We start from the raw sequence: 19,328 nt of genomic DNA, 5'->3' as shown, positions 1-19,328 counted from the left end.
GTCCCGGGGCACAGCTACAAAGCTAGGGAGGTGGTCATCCGGCACGGCTTCAAGCGAACCGGCATGGTGTGGGTGGCTGATCATTGATCAACAGTCTTCGATCTTGCAGTCGTGAAGCTGTAAGAGGCATCGTCACTGTTATTGTCACTGTCCTCATCGTCGTCGCCGGCGTTTGGCGTCGGCGTTGTCGGAGGAGGAGCAAGGGCAAGGGAGTGGAGCAAACAATCCGGTTCTGTTCGGTCTGACCGATGCTTTTCGGTCTTTTACACTAATTGATCAAACCTATGGTGGTGGTGGTGGATGGTTGAAGAAGATGCCGAGATAGCAAGGTACCTCCAAGGGTAGGGTAGTGCAGTCATCGTTCAAGTGGTCGTCTACACCACACCAGATAGTAGACGACTACATACCGCGCGAGGCGGAGAAAACAATCCGGCACGGTCGGATCTGGAACTGAAAGCGCACGTGGGAATTGGAAATCCCGTAGGGCTGATTGGAAGTGGGAATACGCTCATTGTGTGTGTGTTTTTTTTTTTTTTTTTTTTTTTTTTTTCCCGGGGGAGGTTCCCACTCGCTGCACCTCTGATTGTATTGGATAAGGCAGTTTAAGTTAATATATGCGGAGATTATGCTCCGCAAGCTAGGTTCTTTCTGCATGCGTCACGTTAGGCTAAGCTCTCTTTCATTGCGCCGTAAACACCACCACAGAGGATCTTCTTGTTCGATGTACACTAGAGTAGGCCATCCATCCATTGGTGAGTGATGTTCACTCATCTCGCTGTACGTATGCCCTGACACCTGATGAGCGCAGCGGCAGTCGCAATCCGGTTGCCCGTCACTGCCGTGAATGGTGTACCTGTACCTATACCCGCAGTTCACTAAGACCTTAAGGGACCACACTGCATTAATTCGGTTTTGAACACGTACACGTATGTACTGGGTTTTGATTGGGAACTGCCCAAACCTACTTAACGAAAGTGGCTCCTTCATTGCCCTACCTACATACCTACATCCACTGCACTAGAGTACCTACCTAGTTAGTGTATGTAGTGTAGACGAGAGTTGCAGGCAGGCAGGCAGACGCGGGGGAGGAGGAGGAGGAGCGGCATCACATGGGACAGCGGGATGCGCGGGCCGCGGGAGGGTTGATACTGTGATGGTACTGTGGCAGTGAGTGCGGTACCGTACTGTAGTGTATGTACACGTGTATGAAGGTATCGCGGGTGACGGCAACGACCACGGCACCACAGCGGCACTGTCACAGGGGGGGTGGCAAAGTATTGGGCAACGTGGGCACCGACCGACGGACGGACGGGATTTGCTTTTCTTTGCTTACCTACAGTTCACAGTATCAGTATCAGTAGTGAGCGACTACATATCTTATCAGCGGCTTAAACAGTCTGTTACATAGCTTGGGTAATTCGATAACAACTCTCAGTAATCCAAATTATTGAAAACAATGGGTTGAAAAGAAGGTGGTGCGGATATAAGTAGGTACTATGCTGCAGTGTGTCCTCTCGAAGAAATCCAGACTGTGTTATCTATGGTTGCGTTTTAGCGAGGGGACTACCTAGTAGTCAACCTAAGGTAGTTACGCTTTGGATGGGAATGTGACGACGACGACGACGCATGTGAAAAGCAATCAACAAATTTGGTAAGAAGTTATACGCTATTAAGCTGTACAATTAGGGATGATGAATGCTATTGTGTTCCTTGAAAAACTACCTAGGTACGAGTGACTGGTATGATGACTGAATTCAACAATAGTTGATCAAGGCCTGTAAAATCAATGTTTTTGGTTTGCAGTAGGGACGACGGTATGTTGGAGATAACTTTATGGAGGGAATGATTGGAAATGGAGCTATTGGATTCCGTGCACTTTACTTCGGTAGGTGCGAATGCGGAAAGAAATACTTGTAGACCGCTTGCTTGACATTAAAGCAGAACTTTGTGGTGATTGATACCTACGAATCAACGAATCAGATATAGCTCGAAAAACTGCTCGGTAAAAGAGGAGCCATTTGCGAGGCCGCTTCGGGGTCACTCTTACTTGTACAGTCTCATATGAGAGTTTACAGCAGAATGTTTACTATACAATGCTATCATGCGAAAGGTAGTGATACAGACCTCCTTGGCTGTCATACTAGGCCAATAACTTCACCCCCTTTTATATCATATACACGTATATACGGTCGGTGCCGCATCATTCAACACTCATCAATCTACTGCCAAAAACAAGCCTGTACCTATCATACAACCACCCCAGCTCTTCCTCTCCGCCTCTCTCTCAAGCAGCAGAGTAAACAGCGCTAACGTCCCGCCCGCACTCGGCGCGCTGCTCAACACTAACCGATCTTCCATCCAGTTTGACCGTCTTCCTCGGCGTCAACTGAAAGCGATTAGACTCTCCCTCCCTCTGCACCAGCCGGTTCTCCTGCGCATGGGCAGGTCCCCGACGAGTAGGCGTATCCAGCGGCACGATATAAGAAGGCGTGTTAACGTTATTCCTCTTTCCGGTACCCAGCTGGTAATGCTCGTTCCCACCCCACCACAGCACGTCAGCGCCAAAATTGGTGTCCGTGTCCGACTTGACGTTCCCGTTGAGGGGGCTGTCGACGCAGGTAAAGTTGTCCATGACGGCGCACGCGTGGTTTCCGCCGACCGACATGCGGGACAGCCGGATGGGCACCACTTGGTTCGTGGCCTCGTCGAATTCGAACAGGTTCGAGAGCGCCTTGACCTTGGTCGGGCAAACCGAGACGTGCGTCCACTTGCCGTTGCCCAGGGTGCCGTGGATGCCCTCGCCGCAGGCCCAGGTCTCGACGTTGACGCGACCGAGGTCCTTGGCGGGCACGATCTGGCCTTGGCCATCACCGCCAAGTTGGTTCTGGAAGGCGCGAGCGTCGACGGTGAAGAAGCTGTTGGGGCCGCCGGCGGCGATGTAGGTCACCTTGGGCCGAAGGTTGGTGCCGTGGTAGAGCTTGTTGATGGGCACAGGGCGGGGCGAGTCAACGTAAGGGTGTTCGGTGTCATTCTCGAAGCCGAGCTGGCCGAAGGAGTTGTCGCCAAAGGCGTAGACGCGGCCCTCGGTGTCGAGGGCGAGCGAGTGGTAGTCGCCGGCGGCAATCTCCTTGATCTTGGAGCCGCTTAGGCCGGTGACTTCGTGAGGCTGGTCGTAAGGTCCGGCCGGGCGGTTGGTCCACGTCAGGCCAGGGACTCCAAGTTGGCCCTTGGAAGGGAAATCTTCAGAGCTGGCGGCTGCTGAGAAGACACGGCCATTGGAGGTGAGCATCAGGCAGTGCTCCAAGCCGCTGCGGACATCAACAATCTTTTCACCCCATCGCAGGTTCTTGGGCGTGAGGGGGCGGTAGTTCACGGGTGCCTGGCTGGACCAGAGGGAGGAAGGCGAGGCGGTGGTCTCTTTCTGACCAGCTCTCTGATCGGCGGCGGCCACCGGGATCGAGTAAACTTCTCCGTTGGAGGCAAGACCAATGATACGGTCGCGGGAGAGGTCCAGCTTGACCAGGTCCTTGCCCTTCAAGGTGACAGTCGGCTTATAATGATCCTTGTCGAAGCCGACACCCCACTGGACCAAATTTCCCTTCTCATCGATGGCGGCACCAAAATTGCTGTCCAGCTTGAGATCGCGCAGGACCTGGTCATCAAAGTAGGCAATGCGCCTTGGGGTCTTGATGACAAGCTCGTTGGAGTCCGGGGCAACGACCTTACCGACATTCGAACCCCATGCGTAAACACCGGGATGTTCCCAGCTGTGCTTGACCTGAACGTGCTGGGGGCTCAACTGCTCGCGGCTCTCCTCGGCGGAAATGGACCGTTTCCGGGGCTCCTGAAAGATCAGCTCAACCTTCATGGGCTCCTTCTTGTTTCCACCCGTGAGCATGGGATACGCGGCCATGGCGGCACCGGCAACAAGGCCACCCGCAAGGACACCGGTAAGTATGCGGAGGGCGAGATTCGACTTGTCTTGCTGAGGCTCCGGCTCGGGCCTGAATCTTCTGCCTAGACTCCGCGTCCATTGTGTCGAGTTTATCATACGCCGGGCCTGTGGCCGGAGGGCGGTCCTGGCAAGCATCATGGGGGAAGCCATGGTGGTGGCTGGTGCTTGATATAGTTAGGTCAGGTTAGTTTGTGAGAAGGGAACTGATAAAATTTATACCGTACTTGATAGTGGCGGCAGTTCGTTCTCTATCAGAAGCGATCAACTCTTCATGCTTTGGCGGCCTAGTGATTTGTTGTCACACACGCAGCTACAGATATAAAAAGCAGTGAGATCCGAGGACAGAACACCAAAGCACAAGTTTCACGATGAGAAGCAAAAAGTAATAGTGAGGTCACTAGACTAGAAATGAAGCGAGAATCCGGGGAGGAGGTCCAGCTAAGCTTCAGCTCGGATCGACAGCTGCCCCCAGCACTGCAACAATCAACGGGCAGTTAGCTCCCGCCCGTGAGAGAGGGGCCACTGCCCACTGGACCCCATGGAAGCTTGGTTTGGAGCTTCACGTTCTCCATTCTTCCTGCTTTCACCTAGGATGAGGTCTGTGCACTTAGGTTTGCTCAGTTCTCTCGCTGTCGAGTGAGTCGGCCGGCTTAGGTAGGCACTGTGCCTATAATACAGAACTTACTGTCCATGTCTCCATCGCTGCAGTGATCCCAGGTCCCCTCCCCAAAAGTGGACAGCTCATTGCACTTGTTGCAGTGGGAGGAAGGTACCTACGTACCTTGAATGACGGGATAGGGAAACAGGCAGGCAGGGGGGGGAAACCAACACACGCGATGGACAGCATGCGATAACCTGAAGCTATCACCACCGGGCAATTTGTCCATTAATCCTAATTCCAAAAAAAAAAAAAACATGTACGACGAGCACTGGTATAGCTTCACCTCCGAGGTGCAGCAGAGCAGACCATCCGGCGCAAAGACGCGCCACCGTCGAGCCAACTCTCTGCTGCAGCAGCCAGAGGTTTGTTTGTTTGTCTTGCATTCATTCACCTTCCTTCCCCTTGTCCCAGAATGCCCCAACTGTCAGTAGTCGCTAACCCAACCATTGGCATCACCACTCGATAGGAGACCACCGACAACAACATCCCCGAAGAGCCACTCCCAGCGCTTTTCGAAGACCAGGAAGACGTCAATGCGCCCCCCGAGGCTACCGTTCTTCGACGGGCGAAATCCTATTCCGACTTCTACGACATTGCGACTGCGCATCTCGCTGGCAGCCATGGAGGACCCAAGACCAAGAAGAACAAGAAGAAGACCAATGGGCGGCGCAACAACCACAACCTCTGGGATGCCTTGATGATTCCTGCGAGCGTGGCATCGACGCTACCTGTGGAAGAAGACCCCTATGACGATGCGCTGGACCAGGAGCTGCTACAGGCTAGCCAGCAAGAATATCTCCTGTACCATGACCAACTCGCCTTGACGGAACGGCATTTGGGAACCCTGATCGACGACGCCAACAGCGCGCTCAAAACCCTCGAGACTTTGTGCCAGTCTTTCCGAGCCGTTGAGGAGCAGACGACATCCTTCAAGGCACAGTGCGACGGCTTGCTGGAGGAGCAGAAGCGTCTTCAAACTCTCGCCGACGAGGTCGGGACTGATCTGCATTACTACGCCTATCTCGACAGTGTCAGCCGGCGCCTCAATGCCCTGGGTGCGGGCCGCCTTGTGGACGACGACGCGTTTGGCGATATCCTGGCCAACCTGGACTCTTGTATCGAGTTCATGATCCAGCATCCTCAATATCGGGACGCCGATACATACCAGGCTAGATATCAGGCGCTACTAACCAAAGCCCTACACCTTCTCGAGGTCGGCTTTACGAACCGCCTGGATCAGGTGTCTGGGGAACTTGCTCGTCAAATCACCAACACTCAGTCCGAATCCGCACGACATGCCTTGGCTTATGGTCGGTTTGAGGAGATCCTAATGAACTCCTATTCGCTCATACCCAACATCCAGCGAGTGATACTGGGAGCATATGACCAGAATGGCCAGCCCAGGACTGGGCCAAACGCGGATATCTTTGCCAACACAGCCAACAATCTCTTCCACGCCTATTTCGTGGTGAGAGACCGCGACCTCAAGCCTCTGACCCAGCATGATCTTGCGACATTCCATCTCGAGTGCAAAGAATCATCAATCGACACAGCGGCAAGGAACTACGTGAAGCAGTGCTTTGAACGGTCCTTCAGCGAGGCCACGCTTTTCCGTAAAATCTTCTCTATAGAAGCACCATACTCCCCCAACCCCAAGTCGGCGTTCGCTGCCCTTAACTCGCATCAGCGGTCACTCGTCACAGGGACAAATATTTCGCCCATTGCCACCAACCTCCAGTCAAAGCTACAGGCATGCGATTTGCAAACCGTCTGCAATCTTGTTGGATGGGTCACGAACGAATATTTGCTCGTGGACTATGATGAGGACGAAACCCCTTTCGTTGCGCACTGCAGGGAACTTACCTCAAGGCTGCTGGCCGAGCATCTCTGGACATTTACCGATGGCTTCTTCGACGCCGAAATTACCAAATCCATTACCAAAGCCGTTGTTCCACCTGAGGCCTTGAAGCTTGGAGCAACCACTGCCGCCGATGGCGGATCATCAGCGGCTTTCCCGGTGGTTAAGCGAGCAATCGAGCTACTTGTTTTGTTCGACCAGTCTATGCCAAAGGAGCGATGTGTAAGTGATGTCTCATCCGTTCCTACTTTCACACCCCGAAACCACCCAGCTAACATGGACTTTCCCTCCATTACAGCAACGTAGCAGCCCAGTAATCTTCAAACTCGTCCGCGAGACCATCGCCGCCCTACAGCGCGCTGAAGTGCGCATCAAAGCCGCCAAAAACGGCACCGATTCGGACCTCTTCATGATCAAGAACCTTCTCATCCTCAAAAATGAGCTCCTCACCCTCGAGATCGGAGACGTGCGCAACGGCACCGGCATCGGTCAAGCCACAGGTCTAGGCAGCAGCATCCAGCACCTCGGCCAGATCTGGGAGAACCTTCCGACCGCCGGCAACCTCTTCGGACTGGTCTCCAGCTCCGTGTCCACTTTTAGTTCTTACATTCCCGGCTCGTCCCTCCTTTCGCGCGCAGCTGGTAGCATTACGGGTTCGAGTTCAGGCCTGACGACAACGACTACAGCGGGTGCGGCGGAGTCACAGGACGCGGGAGAGCAGTTGGATGAGTTGTTGCGCCAGAGCATTTATGCGTTTACCAGAAGGTGGGCGGCCATCTCTAATGAAGTGAAGGTGAAGGCGTCGGTGGGCGGGAAGAACTCGACTCAGTTGGAGAGGGAGCTGGATGAGATTCTGGAGGGGGCGTTTGCTGCGCAGCCGGAGGTGGTGGAGAAGTTGAAGGAGGCGATTCAGCTTGATGCTCAGGCGCAGTTGACTGGTGGTCCCAAGTCCGGCACTGGTAAGGACAAGGGAAGTGTCTATACGGGTGGCAGTAGGGCTAGCAAGGGGAGCAGTCGGAGGATGTAACGCATGAAGCAGCGCAGTTCTCCAAGTGGCATATTTCTTGAACTGTTGGACTTGGTTTATAGGATTTGAGCAAAGCCGGAAAACATTAATATCGAGTTTGATAAGTCAAACACATTTTGAATCCTCACCACCAATGCCTTCGTCCCTTTACTGAGAAAACCAAATAACTCTCGCTGTTTAATGCGGTCCGTATGCTTTTCAAACCCCTAATATCCCCAGAAATTCTGTAATTGCAACAACATGCTCGTTGAAGAGCCCATTTCCCATCTGTCCGTATATTCTTATGATCCATGGAATCCCGTTTTCCTTTCCTTGCTCATGACCAACTCACAGTCCCCATCCACAACGCCCAAGTGGAGTGAGCCTATTCCCCTTTTCTTTTTCTGCTCTCTAGGTAGTATACCTAATCCCCCTTCCACAGTCAACCGAATCCTTCTAATTAATAGCCCTCATGGTCATCTCCACCACCGCAAACGTTCCCGCACTAACCGGCATGGCCCTCAACAGCGTCGGCCCAATACCCTTCCAGAATCCTCTCATGCCCTCAGCCCTGAACGTCTGCGCAAAACAATCCCTCATGCTCTTATACTTTTGCCCTGCCCCAAACCCGTCCGTCTGCATCTTACTCTTGACCACATCCAACGGGTAACTGCCCAACCAAAGCGCCTCGCCCGCCAGTCCACCGTACAAAGCAATCTTGTAACTCGGGATCTCCTTGCGGTCAATCTTGTTCCTGGCCGCATCCGCATTCATCAACCACTCAAACGCCAAAAACCACAGGCCGTACGCTTGCGCCTCCCGCAACACCGTCACCACCTCGCCCCGGTACAACCCCGGCAGCACGCCGCCCGCCTGCTGGCTGAGCTTGCGCACGCAGTCCCAAGGGCCGGAATACAACCTCCCCGCGCCGTGCGGCTGGGCCTGCAGGCGGATGCGCACGTGCTCAATGGGGCCCGAGATGACCGAGTTGGCGACGCCCGCAAAGGCGCCGGCCGCGTAGTACTCGCCGTACCCGAGGTTGGAGACGCCCGGGATGAAGGACTTGTCGGTGGCGGCGCGGCGTTGCTCGAGGAAGCGGCGGGCCGAGTGGAAGGCGCCGAATTGGATGGAGACGCAGGCGCCGATGCCCAGGAGCGGGGTCAGGGTGCCTTTGTAGAAGGCGAGCGCGCCTTCGTGCTTGTAGATGGAGGCGGCGGCGGTGAGGGCGGAGGAGTATTGGGTGGAGGTTTGGAGGCGGACTTTGACTATGTCGAAGGGTTGGCCTGCCCGGAAGGAAAAGGAATTTGGTTAGTTTGAGTTTGAGACAATTCGGGTGGGGAAATAAATAATGATTATTTGTTTATACTCATTATAGAGATTTTTTGGGGGGAGAAACTCACCAATTAACACTTGGGCAATACCACCAACGGCGCCGGAGAAGAGATCCTTGGCCGTTTGGAGACCGGCGTTCTGGCCGTCGTGGGAGTCGACATCGGCAGCGGAGGCAGCCATTGTTTCTCTCTATCTTATATACTTCTTTATGTGTTTTTGTTGAGAAACTGTGATGGCTGCTTTTTTGATGGTGTCGTTGCCGATATCTGACCCGCCTCCAAGTGAGTCGACGATGAGAGAGAGAGAGAGAGAGAGATGAAAGAGAAATGAAAGAGACTTGAGAGAAGGAAGACCTCGGTCTGTGACTAAACTAGTGTTGACTTTTTATCTTATCAATGAGAACAACCGAATCCACGACAGGGAAGGGACCTCGAGTCCAGAAACGGTGACAGTGACCCGACAATCTGGTTCATACGTCTGTGTGTGTGTGTGTTTCTGAAGATGAGATGAGACTCACGAGATGAAATGGTGTTGCACGTATACAGTCACATTATGGACAAAGACGTCAATGCCTCCATTAGAGGATGTATAGTAGTGTACGGGCCGATGTTCGGGCCCCGGCTTATGCGTGTACCCCGTGTTAAAGTCCGTTCTAACAATGGAGCATATGCTTATCAAAGGCTACTCCGCATACGGGACCCCGAAGGCGGAGTGGGGCCGTATGCAAGCGCCCCGGTCGATGGCGTGCTTGGGAATCACACGCGGGTCGAGACCCGGTGGACTTCAGCTGATCATCATCGCCGTACGAATTTAGCCGATATATTCTTGTACAGAGGCGATTATGCTATACTATTCATAGTGAACACCGTTGGCAACGATCGAAGCCATAAACATCGACCATGTAGATTATTTCCAAAGTAGCACCACGATGCTTACACAGTCTGGGTATCACAATACTTCCATCTCACTCAGCATTCTCCACCCTCCTCTGCAAAATCTGTCTAGCATGCGGCGGGCTTAGACTCTCAATCTCCAACTCCTCCAGCACCTTTTTCGCCTCTGTGTTATCAGTGAAGACCCTATCCACCGCGTTCTTGAGCGTCATGGTGTTGCTGTTTTCTTCGGGCGCCTCAACAGGCAAGTTCAGAAGGTGGAGCGCCTCCTTGATGCTTTCGAGAGCAATGGACCCATCAGGGATGTACCGCTCGACGACGGAGGAAATGGCATCAACGTCACGCCGGAATTGGGCGGCGCCGGATGCGGCAAATTTGTTGGCCATGAGCACGTCGGACCACAGCATGTTGTTGAGCTCCTCCAGGGCTTCACGCCAGATGCGCCTGAAGACGGCTGTGCCGAGGGCGTGGGAGAGGAAGTCGAGGTCGCGTTTTAGAACCTGAAGTCATGTTAGCGAGTGCTTGTAGCCTTGATTCAAATGAATACTTACTGCGAGAGGTTCACCCAGCTCGGCTGTAGGAGCCAACTGATAGTATGCTTCGCCAGAGGTAGGCTCATCCGAGATGGTACTCCACTGAGGACGTTTAAGATAGGCGGCAAATGCCTTCTTCTGGTTCTGGATGAGGACCTGGGTGAGGAACTCTTGAGCGCGCTTCCTCCTCATGGTATATGCCGAGATAGTCTCATCGAAGAGAACGCCAGTGTCATCCTCGGTACCAACTACCGAAGAAATGCGATCCTTGACATGATCATAGCTCATGCCACCAGCAAGATTGCTCTGATCCTCGTTGGCCTTGGCTCGAGTCTGGAGCTGCTCCCATAGTGTTACAAAGAACTGTCGCATGTTAGCATCGTTACATTGAGACTTTCGAAAACAGATCTCTCTTACCTCTTCGTTGCTCCAATCATGCAAGGCATTAATGATGTGATCGGCGCTTCCATACACCTTACACAGCGTCTCAAGCGCCCCTGTACCCTCCAAAGCTGCCAACTGCTCTTTGGTAACACCGACAAAGGCCCTGCCAACTGTGGAAGTCATTGTTTGGTACGCTTCAAGTGTGCCTTTGAGATGATCATGATAATCGTCCAAAATAGCCAGCTGAATATCTATCAGGAAGCGAAGTTTGTGGGAAAAGCGTCTGAGCCTCTCATACTGCGTTGTAACCGACCGCAGCAAGTCAGCAACACGGACAGCTGCGAAGGTCGGTTTTGTTTTCCCGACGACCGCAAAGTCGTAGTCAATTTTCCGAGCGTCACTAGACGTCATAATTCCGTTGAACCTTTCCAGAGCGAATTTCTTCTCTGCCTCGAGCCATGTCCTAAAGTGTGTATTCAGGACTTCGCCCGTCAATCCCTCCCACCCGTTTTCGGCATCGCCTCCGTCATAGCTGTACCCAGATCGGATGTTATCGTCGAAGGTCATCAGCTGTCCGAGAAGACTGCTCAAGAAAGCAGGATCCTTGACGGCCTCTGCCATGGTCACATTGACCTTCTCGCGCATGACCGGTAGCATCGAGGCGATGAATGCGCACCCGGGATCCATGTAAACCATTTTGTTCGAAACCTCGGTCTGACCAAACTTGGCCGCCAAGACGGGGGCAAAGTTCTCCCTGAAGAAGATCTCCCACTTGTCGAGCAAGGACAGGAACCAGGGGAAGCAATGTGCGTTGATGCCCTGGGGGTTGCTGGTCGGCTTGTCGCTGAGGAAGTGGAACCGGAACTCCTTGACGAAGATCTGCGCCATGACATCCATGGGAAGAAGCGTCACCAGCGTGGGCGAGTATAGGACCTCGGGGACCTGGAGATCGACCAGCTTCTCGAAACATTGAATCCATTCGTCGTCCACTTCCGACTCTGGATCGACATTGGGCCACCCGCGCTTTTTCAACAAGACCTCCAGCTCGCTCCACATTGTTTTCTTCATCTCGTCCCATAGCGCCTCGGCAACAGATTCAACATGAGCAACAAGATGAACGGCGGCGCCATCGGCAGCACCCTGGAGTTCCCTCAGGCGCAAAGACAGCTGCTTCAATTCGGTGTAGGGCTCGAGCGCGGCCTTGGGGCTTTGCGGTAGGTGGGCGCGGGCGGCATTGCGCAGTTCCTGGACATGCTGGAGAAGGAGCAGATATCGGTGGGCGAGGTCGACCTTGTGAAGCTGCTTCATGGGCTGCTCCAAACGGCGAATGGCCTCATCCGGGGCGTCGGAGGCGGCAACGATCTTGAGGCGGACGTCGATGCTCTGCTGCAGTTTCTGGAACTCGTCGATTTGGGCGGCAAGGGCGGCCTGGCGTTCCGCAGAAGAGCGGCGGGCCTCCTCGAGCTCTTTGGTGGCATTGTCGAGTTGCGACTGGAGCTGGCTGCGCTGGTGTTCGACGCTGTTGAGCAACGTGTCTAGATGGTCGAAGTCGGTCGTCGATTGGAGCTTGTCGTCGAGGTAGTCCTCGACTCGGATGTCGAACTCCATGGTGGGTGTCTGGATGGTATGCGGGGCTGTATGAAGCTGTTCCTGTTTCTATGCCGGTGGTTTCTGAGCCCGCATCGGGTGCCTTGTTGACTTGAAGGAAGAATGTTGTATGTCGCCCTCAGTTTACAGTTACAAACTTGACACAGTACGGAATTGGATGATTTGGGGGGACTGAAGCTCCAGTGGATGCAGTACCTACCCCTGGCCCGGCGCTGCTCTGATAAGCTCCTTATCGCCAAAGTGACGTAGCGTCTGAGAACACTGCAGAGCGGTACCCCTACCAAAAATTAGTTTGCACCCGAGAAGCCGAACCGCGAGTAAACAGATGGATGTATCGGAGTAAATCGAACGAACCGTGACACCATCGACACCTCTTCTCCATCGAGTTCAGTCTTTTGTCCCGCCGCTCGCCGATCTGTCAACAACGGTCACCACCCCACACTAGTCACGACACACAGTCAATGGCTCCGTCATCATGAGATCTATGGTGCCGATTCAACGACCGGCCGCCGTCCGGGGCATCTCCGGCGTCGTAGGACTGGCTGGCCTCACGGCCACTGGCACTTCCACCCGACCACAACCACCTTTCCACCTCACCACTTCGCATAGCCAGCAACGACGACGCACTTTGTTCACCTCCAACAGTCTTCTAGCACAAAATGGCAATGAGCCTTCGCGACCCTCTCCATCTCCCTCTTCCACTACCACCACCCAGAAGCCCTCTCCCGCCGAAGATGCCACGACATCCCAACAACAGAAATCCTCCGCCGCCCAAAAGCGCAAGCTCCCACTCAAGAACTCCCTCCACCGCGTCGCCATCGTCGCCCAAAAGGGCGTCCCCGCCAAGTCGACTCCCGCCAGCACCGCTCCCGAACACACCACCGAGCCCGACGGCCGCTCGACCATCTCCGCCGTTTGCGTCGCCGAGTCCTTCGACATGGACGCCGTCGTCTCTCTTTTGACCAGCCACAACTTCTCTCTCGACCCCGACAACACAGGCTTCGACATCCACGAAGTGGTTCATGCCCGCGGGCTCAACCACGGGGACATCTTCGTCTTTCCCTCGGGAACCATCGTAACCTGGGCCCTTCCCCCTGATGTCGTCGACACGCTCGCGACACGCTTGCTCATACCCGCTGCCGAATCGCCTTTTGTAGAAAACAAGGAGGAGGAAGACCTCGAGTTCACCACCGACCCGACCGAGGAACAAAGTAAAGTCTCCGGCGACGTGGTCGTCCTCGGCACGCGCCGCGAGGTTGAGGCGGGTGATCGGCTGGACACCACCCTTGCCAAAATCGCCTTCTCCTCGGGTCTAGCGCGCTCCACCAAACTCGCTGTGCTGGAATCCAGCCTGACGCGCTATCTCGAATCGACACGGCACATTCCCGACCAACTCTCGCAAGGTCTCAAGGCCCCCCTTAGCAGGGAACTCATCCTCCAGAAGACCGGTGAACTGCTGAACCTCCGCAGCCAACTGAACCACTACAACGACCTAACCGACGCGTTGCCGGATATCTTCTGGGACAGCGAGGAAAAGCTGGAGACGTATTACAGCAAGATCGGCAAAGCGTTGGATGTCGGGGTGCGGATCAAGACGTTGAACGACAAGATGACGTATGCGCAGGAGGTCGTAAAGGTGGCGCAGGAGGTGCTGGACATTTCGGAAAAGATGTCGAGTGAGAAACACAGTACGAGGCTGGAGTGGATCATTATTATCTTGATTGCGATTGAGGTGGTGTTTGAGCTGAGGAGGTTATGGATGGAGAGATTTGAGACGCATGAGGATGATGTGTTGAGGGAGTTGAGGAGAATTGGAGACTCCCTTGAGGCTTTGAAGGTCGATGGTAGTAAGGCTGTAGGCTCGTCGTCGAAATGACACAGGCAGACTGAAGAGGTAGTCTAGCCCTCGGGAAAGGAGATACGTTAGACGGAAAGACGATGGTCACCAAATGATACCCAACTCATATGTATACTGCTGTATGAAACTAGATAAACTAGACAAAACCTAGATAAACAAATGTAAAACCAATACGCTTTCAAGTCAGTTAATATGGCATCACATCCATACTGTTGCTTATGAACAACACAAAGACTAATGACTTTCTCCATTCCCAGGGTTCAAGTAAACTATACTACAAACCCGACATAAACTAACCTTCCCCCGCCTAACAAAAAGGATACCCTACCTGGCCCCGACAGAAGCAAAGGCAAGACAGCGGAGTTTGACAAATTATATTGAAGAGTCTAAATGCTCATAATTCAAGATCTGAGAAATGAAAGAAAACTTCTGAACTAAATTGGAGAGGAGAAAGAAAAAAGACTGAAGCGAAGGGAAAAGGGCTTCTCAGTCACCCAATTCTAGCACTCTTTAGAGTTAAAGATGAAGGAAAGACATTATAAAGTGTGACAAGAGAAAAGAAAATGATAATGATGATACACCTAATAGTAAGCTATCCATTCATCCATCCATCCATCCCCCCTTTATTCTCCACACGACGGCAGCATATTTGTATCATTCCCCTCATTGCAAGCCTCCGACCAGCACCATAACAAATACCATACATAATAGATTCAAAATCCCCATTACTTCAGTTTCGTTCTCATTACACTGTTCCCCTTTAACTTTGATCTTTATTATCCTCCTACTATATCAAACTTGTCTTCTTCTTTTTGTCTCCATTTCTCCTCGTTCGATACACCCCTTCAGGCCTGTCTCGCTACTTTCCTGCCCCTTGTTTATACCTCCCGCTTCACGATCCCACCAACACCCATAACTTATCCGCTTTATTCTCGATATTTTTTTTTCCCCTCCCTTTCCTCCTTCCTCTCACTTCACCCAGATTGTGTGTAAGATAAAGCCTCTGTGTGCGTAAAGACAAGACAGCAAATAAGAAAAACCCAGCGCGAATATTGAATAAGCGCTTTTATGTGCGTAAGTAAGCAATCAATGTACTACTACTAAACAAGCTTGATCTAAACTTTGTCTCCCAGTCCTTTCAGCCTTCTTCTTTTTCGTATCCTTCCTCCTTCTTCCTTTCTTCTTCTCCTTATCCTTCTTCCGCCTTCGTACACTTAATGACCCCCGCCGTCTCAACATCTATCGACCGCAATTTCACCACCCATTCCTAACATTCATCGGATTCATCCACATCTGCTCCTATGCAGAAGGAGGTCTAAAACCTTGCTGTGCGGGAGGAGCCGGACTAGGTCCGCCGCTTTGGGGTGGTTGCGGCTGTTGCTGCTGAGGCTGTGATTGTGACATCATTTGCTGCTGCTGCTGCGTCTGTACCTGAGACTGTTGTTGTGGTGGTTGCTGCTGCTGCTGCACCTGCTGTTGTTGCTGTGCGGCCGGGCTAGGTGAAGGAACAGGAACGGGAACAGGGGTAACACCATTCACCGGGCTTGGCCCTCCGTGCATGGGAAGCTTGGGGCTGGGCGGCATGTTAGTTACCTGCCCTTGACCCGAACCACCGCCGGGAGGACCGCCGGGACCGCCCATCTGCATGGCCTTGGCAGCAGCAATCTTGTGGACATCAACGTTACCACCGAGGCCGATACCTGCGAGGCCAACAACCTCGCCTTGGGCGACCTTGCCCATGTGTCCACTAGCACGCTGTTCCGCATCTGCCCTCGCCCTCGCCTGTTCCATCACCTGGCGCTGTTGTACCTCGGGCATCACGGTCGCGTAGCCGGTCAGGCTGGGTGTCCGGTTCATGTTCTGCGGCGCCGGCATCATAGGAGGAGATCCGGCTCCATACTGACGCTGCATGTTGTTGGGTTGCATGTTTTGAGGCGGCATACCCTGCCCGGGGGTTCCATAGGGTCCACGTTGCATCTGCTGGTGCTGTTGCGGTGGTCCCGGCGGCGGCGGCGGCGGTGGTGTTGGGGTGGGAGTTGGGCCATAGTGGTGCGGCGTCTGGGGTGGGACTTGTGGAGTGATAGCCCGGGGCATGGGTGCACCATTAGTATAAGGCGGCGGCGCAAACCCCGGTTGTTGTGGATGCTGTTGCATGTGGGGAGAAGGATGTTGCGGGGGTCCAGGATGTTGAACATGTTGGGGGTGCATGGGCTGGTGCTGTGGGTAGCCCTGGGGCCCCGGATATCCAGGTGGGTACCGCTGACCCGGGGGCCCGGCCGGCGCCATATTGTAACCGGGGCCGGGGTGCGGCGCCATACGAGGTTGAGGTGGGCTCGGCGCATAGCCACCGGGCACATTATGCTGTCCGTAAGGGGCTGGCGCCTTTGCCAGCTGCGGCGCATATCCGTAGTTGGTCGGTGGTCGGTAGGATGCTGGAGGAGGAGGCGCACGTTGTTGACTTTGGGGAAGCACCTGGGGGATGGGTACCGCCGAGGGTGGCCGTTGTTGGTACATGGGCGGGTTAGGGCGGCCTGGGGTTTGGGGAAAATGCTGGGCATTTGCGATCGGGCGGGCCGAAGGTGTGAACTGACCGGGATACTGATGAGCGAACTGGCCCGGGCCGGAAACGCTACCCCTCTGCTGCTGCCGCTGATTTGTGGTTGCGGCTGTTGCCGCAGCCTGCCTGGCAAGACGGGCCTGTTCATCCTCCTCCATAACACCCTTGTATTCGTCCGTGCGAATTTCAATCTTTGTGCTCACATTAAGCTCCCCAAGCTTATCAGCATTGAGCCGAGCTACCGCATATGGCGGCAAGGTCTGAACAATGCTGGAAAGTTGAGCTTTCAGTGCTTGATACGTCATCATTTCCTCCTCGCTGGGTTGGTGAGACAGGTTGCCATTGCGAAGCATATCCGCGTTGACAGGATCCGCCGAATACCGATCCTGGCTGGTAGGGAGCGTGAGATTCCTGTTACGCTGGTAGGATGCCAAAGTCTCAATCAAATCCGACACCTCTTCGAGCATGTCATCCATCTCCTTTTCTTCGGTGGACTTTTTACCCAAGAGCTCCTCCAAGCTAGGGTCAACCAGGTTGTCATCCCAGTTTTCAATGGCGGACTTGACGAGCTCCTCGTCAATCTCGATATCCTCATCCGTGCCAGTCATAGTCGTGTCGACATTTCCATCTTCCGGACCATCCACATCGACAAGCTTTTCGAAATTCCTCCGCCCGATACGTTGCCACCATATGCGGCCAAGTTGACCAGAAGGAATGATGGCAGCCGAGTCATCTTTGCATGGCGCAAAACTGGAGAACGCGCCGCGAAACATTGCCTCCATCTCCGAAATTTCGAGCTCAGTAGAAGACGGCCGGTGACCCGCCAAACTCTGCGCTCGCTCTCGTTGTTTCGACCGGGCATGCGTAGTCGGTGTTGCGTTACTGTAATCTAGCCAATGCCCTGTAGCAAGATTTTGTGTAAAGTATGTACCGCTCCGATACCTGGACTTTTCGGTGAGCTCTGGGTGGTAGAAAGTGAGGACGTTGCCTTTGGTGATATTCTTTGGCGCCTTGGGAGGCTGCAGCGGGGGCAGATTTCGGGGAGAGGGGAACAGCTCTCCTAGGGTCAAAGAACGAGTGTTCTTGTCGGTTGTTGCCGTGAACTCGGGCAGTATACGCGTGGCCGTCACGCCATGCGGCAATGATCCCTCCGGAAGTGACTTTGCAACCCCGCCGGAAGCTGTCACTCGTTGAAGGCTGGTAAACAGAGGCCTGACTGTTGGTGCGGCGCCAACAGTAGTCAGGACAAGCCCACCCATGCCGCCATTCATCGCTTCCTTCAGGTCTGGTTTCGGGGCCACATGTCGAGGAACATGGGGGTATGCCATCTCCCGCCTGTAGAGCTCCAACGCCTTGGTCCGGAATGCTGCGGTTTGCGCGATGGCCTCGTCGGTTGAGCCGTCGTCGGACTCGGAACTCGCAGATTCAAGTTCGGCGAGTTGTGCCTTTGCTGCTCCGACAACGTCGGAAACGAGCTCGTCCACAGTATTATAGGCATTCTGGTTGATCTTGTCGGCGATACTGGGTTGCGCGCTTCCGTCTTCGGATTTGGGTTTCTTTGGCGGCGAAGGGTCGTCGTCGGAGTGAGACTCGGGTAAAGGGCGCTTGAGAATAGGATGGCTGCCTATATCGAAACTGTAGAGACATGGTATTGTTAGTAGTCCGCACTCAATGGCCGACTAGCAATGAGACACATTTTCAGATCGCCATCATAGACAATGGGGGACAAAGGCCATGTGGGACAGATTGTTGGGGGAAAGTGCGATCCATACCTTTGTAGAGTGGTAAAAAAGTCAGAGATGAGTACTTTGCTATCGCGGACCGTGTGCAGGCCATTGACGGTTGGTTTAGAGCCGTCGGCATCAGAACCATTGAGTTCTGGGCCGCTGTCATCGTCGACGTCGCGTTTCCGCTTGGCTGAGGTAACGGACGCAGGGGATTGTGGCCGCGACAATGTCGTGACGCCGTTCGCCTGGGGGGCGGCGACGGCGGGCGAAGCCATGTCCTCTTTTTTTTTTTTTTTTTTTTCTGGCGGGGGGGAAATACCGTGGTATGATGGTATGGTCGCCAAAGTAAAGTCCAGTACTTTAGTCGGCTGGGGTTGCGGACTGTGGTGAATGGTCGTGGCCGTCCTGGGATGCAAAATGGTTGGCCGGTGACGCTGCGCGGGTTGGTGGTGGTGGTGCTCTCTAGCTGCGGCCTGTCGAGGTGCCTGGCGATTGTCGCGCGATTCGCGTTGCCGGTCGCGAAGGGAGGGAAAGTGGAATGCTGGGCCAAAAGTGCGATTGCTGAGTGCGGTTCCAGGTTAGGTGCTGTGGCCGTGCCTGGTCCGTGGACTCTCGAAGCTGGCCCGGGGCGGATGGACTGAGGTGACTGGAAGGACGGAGGTCCGAGCCACTAGTTGGAGGTTGCGGCTTCTCTTTGGCTTTTGCTGCTGCTGTTGAGTGCTGAGCGCTTGCTGGTGTTCGCTGGAGTGAGAGTGCTCCAGTCGTATATTTGGAGGAGGTCCCCTCGGTGCGACTTCAACTTCAAACTCTCCAAAAACTGGCCGTAAAAAAAAAGGTTAAAAAAGGCGTTCAGAGATGGGACTCCATCCACACCACACCTAGCACATGAAGTTTAAACAAAAAAATGCTCGCAGTCGTTTCAAAGCTCGTCCATAATAGGTATCAAACGTCCAAAC

General features: G+C 54.0%; 6 protein-coding genes across 7 annotated transcripts; 2 read left to right on the top strand and 4 right to left on the bottom strand.

Annotated features, from left to right (window-relative positions):
- Window positions 1–2,029: 2,029 nt before the first annotated feature.
- On the bottom strand, window positions 2,030–4,373 carry NCU02267. Of its 2 annotated transcripts, XM_011396826.1 has the most exons (2): window positions 4,180–4,373; window positions 2,030–4,119 (listed from the first exon to the last, which is right to left on the bottom strand). In XM_011396826.1, the coding sequence occupies exon 2, from the start codon at window positions 4,103–4,105 to the stop codon at window positions 2,285–2,287; it is 1,821 nt and encodes a 606-aa protein (XP_011395128.1). In that variant the 5' UTR covers window positions 4,106–4,119; window positions 4,180–4,373; the 3' UTR covers window positions 2,030–2,284. The 2 variants fall into 2 exon arrangements, with proteins under 2 accessions (XP_011395128.1, XP_011395127.1); XM_011396825.1 differs by having other exon boundaries at window positions 2,030–4,373.
- A 373-nt stretch (window positions 4,374–4,746) lies between these two features.
- Window positions 4,747–7,643, top strand: NCU02268 (hypothetical protein). The gene is made up of 3 exons (XM_954819.2): window positions 4,747–4,978; window positions 5,083–6,696; window positions 6,773–7,643. Exons 1-3 carry the CDS (start codon window positions 4,871–4,873, stop codon window positions 7,499–7,501), a joined length of 2,451 nt encoding a protein of 816 aa, XP_959912.1. The 5' UTR covers window positions 4,747–4,870; the 3' UTR covers window positions 7,502–7,643.
- On the bottom strand, window positions 7,519–9,361 carry NCU02269 (mitochondrial carnitine/acylcarnitine carrier protein). Its single transcript, XM_954820.2, has 2 exons — window positions 8,881–9,361; window positions 7,519–8,763 (listed from the first exon to the last, which is right to left on the bottom strand). The coding sequence occupies exons 1-2, from the start codon at window positions 8,990–8,992 to the stop codon at window positions 7,937–7,939; spliced, it is 939 nt and encodes a 312-aa protein (XP_959913.1). The 5' UTR covers window positions 8,993–9,361; the 3' UTR covers window positions 7,519–7,936.
- A 247-nt stretch (window positions 9,362–9,608) lies between these two features.
- On the bottom strand, window positions 9,609–12,372 carry NCU02270 (hypothetical protein). The gene is made up of 3 exons (XM_954821.2): window positions 10,656–12,372; window positions 10,257–10,601; window positions 9,609–10,205 (listed from the first exon to the last, which is right to left on the bottom strand). The coding sequence occupies exons 1-3, from the start codon at window positions 12,228–12,230 to the stop codon at window positions 9,777–9,779; spliced, it is 2,349 nt and encodes a 782-aa protein (XP_959914.1). The 5' UTR covers window positions 12,231–12,372; the 3' UTR covers window positions 9,609–9,776.
- On the top strand, window positions 12,370–14,275 carry NCU02271 (YagE family protein). Its single transcript, XM_954822.3, has one exon. It carries the CDS (start codon window positions 12,706–12,708, stop codon window positions 14,104–14,106), a length of 1,401 nt encoding a protein of 466 aa, XP_959915.3. The 5' UTR covers window positions 12,370–12,705; the 3' UTR covers window positions 14,107–14,275.
- Window positions 14,276–14,910: 635 nt separating this feature from the next.
- NCU02272 (hypothetical protein) lies at window positions 14,911–19,322 on the bottom strand. Its single transcript, XM_954823.2, has 2 exons — window positions 18,418–19,322; window positions 14,911–18,280 (listed from the first exon to the last, which is right to left on the bottom strand). Exons 1-2 carry the CDS (start codon window positions 18,645–18,647, stop codon window positions 15,388–15,390), a joined length of 3,123 nt encoding a protein of 1,040 aa, XP_959916.1. The 5' UTR covers window positions 18,648–19,322; the 3' UTR covers window positions 14,911–15,387.
- Between the last annotated feature and the right edge of the window lie 6 nt (window positions 19,323–19,328).

The sequence above is a fragment of the Neurospora crassa genome, linkage group VII, assembly GCF_000182925.2.
Source record: "Neurospora crassa OR74A linkage group VII, whole genome shotgun sequence".
NCBI classification, from domain to species: Eukaryota; Fungi; Ascomycota; class Sordariomycetes; order Sordariales; family Sordariaceae; genus Neurospora; species Neurospora crassa.
This window is presented reverse-complemented; position numbering and strand designations above follow the sequence as displayed.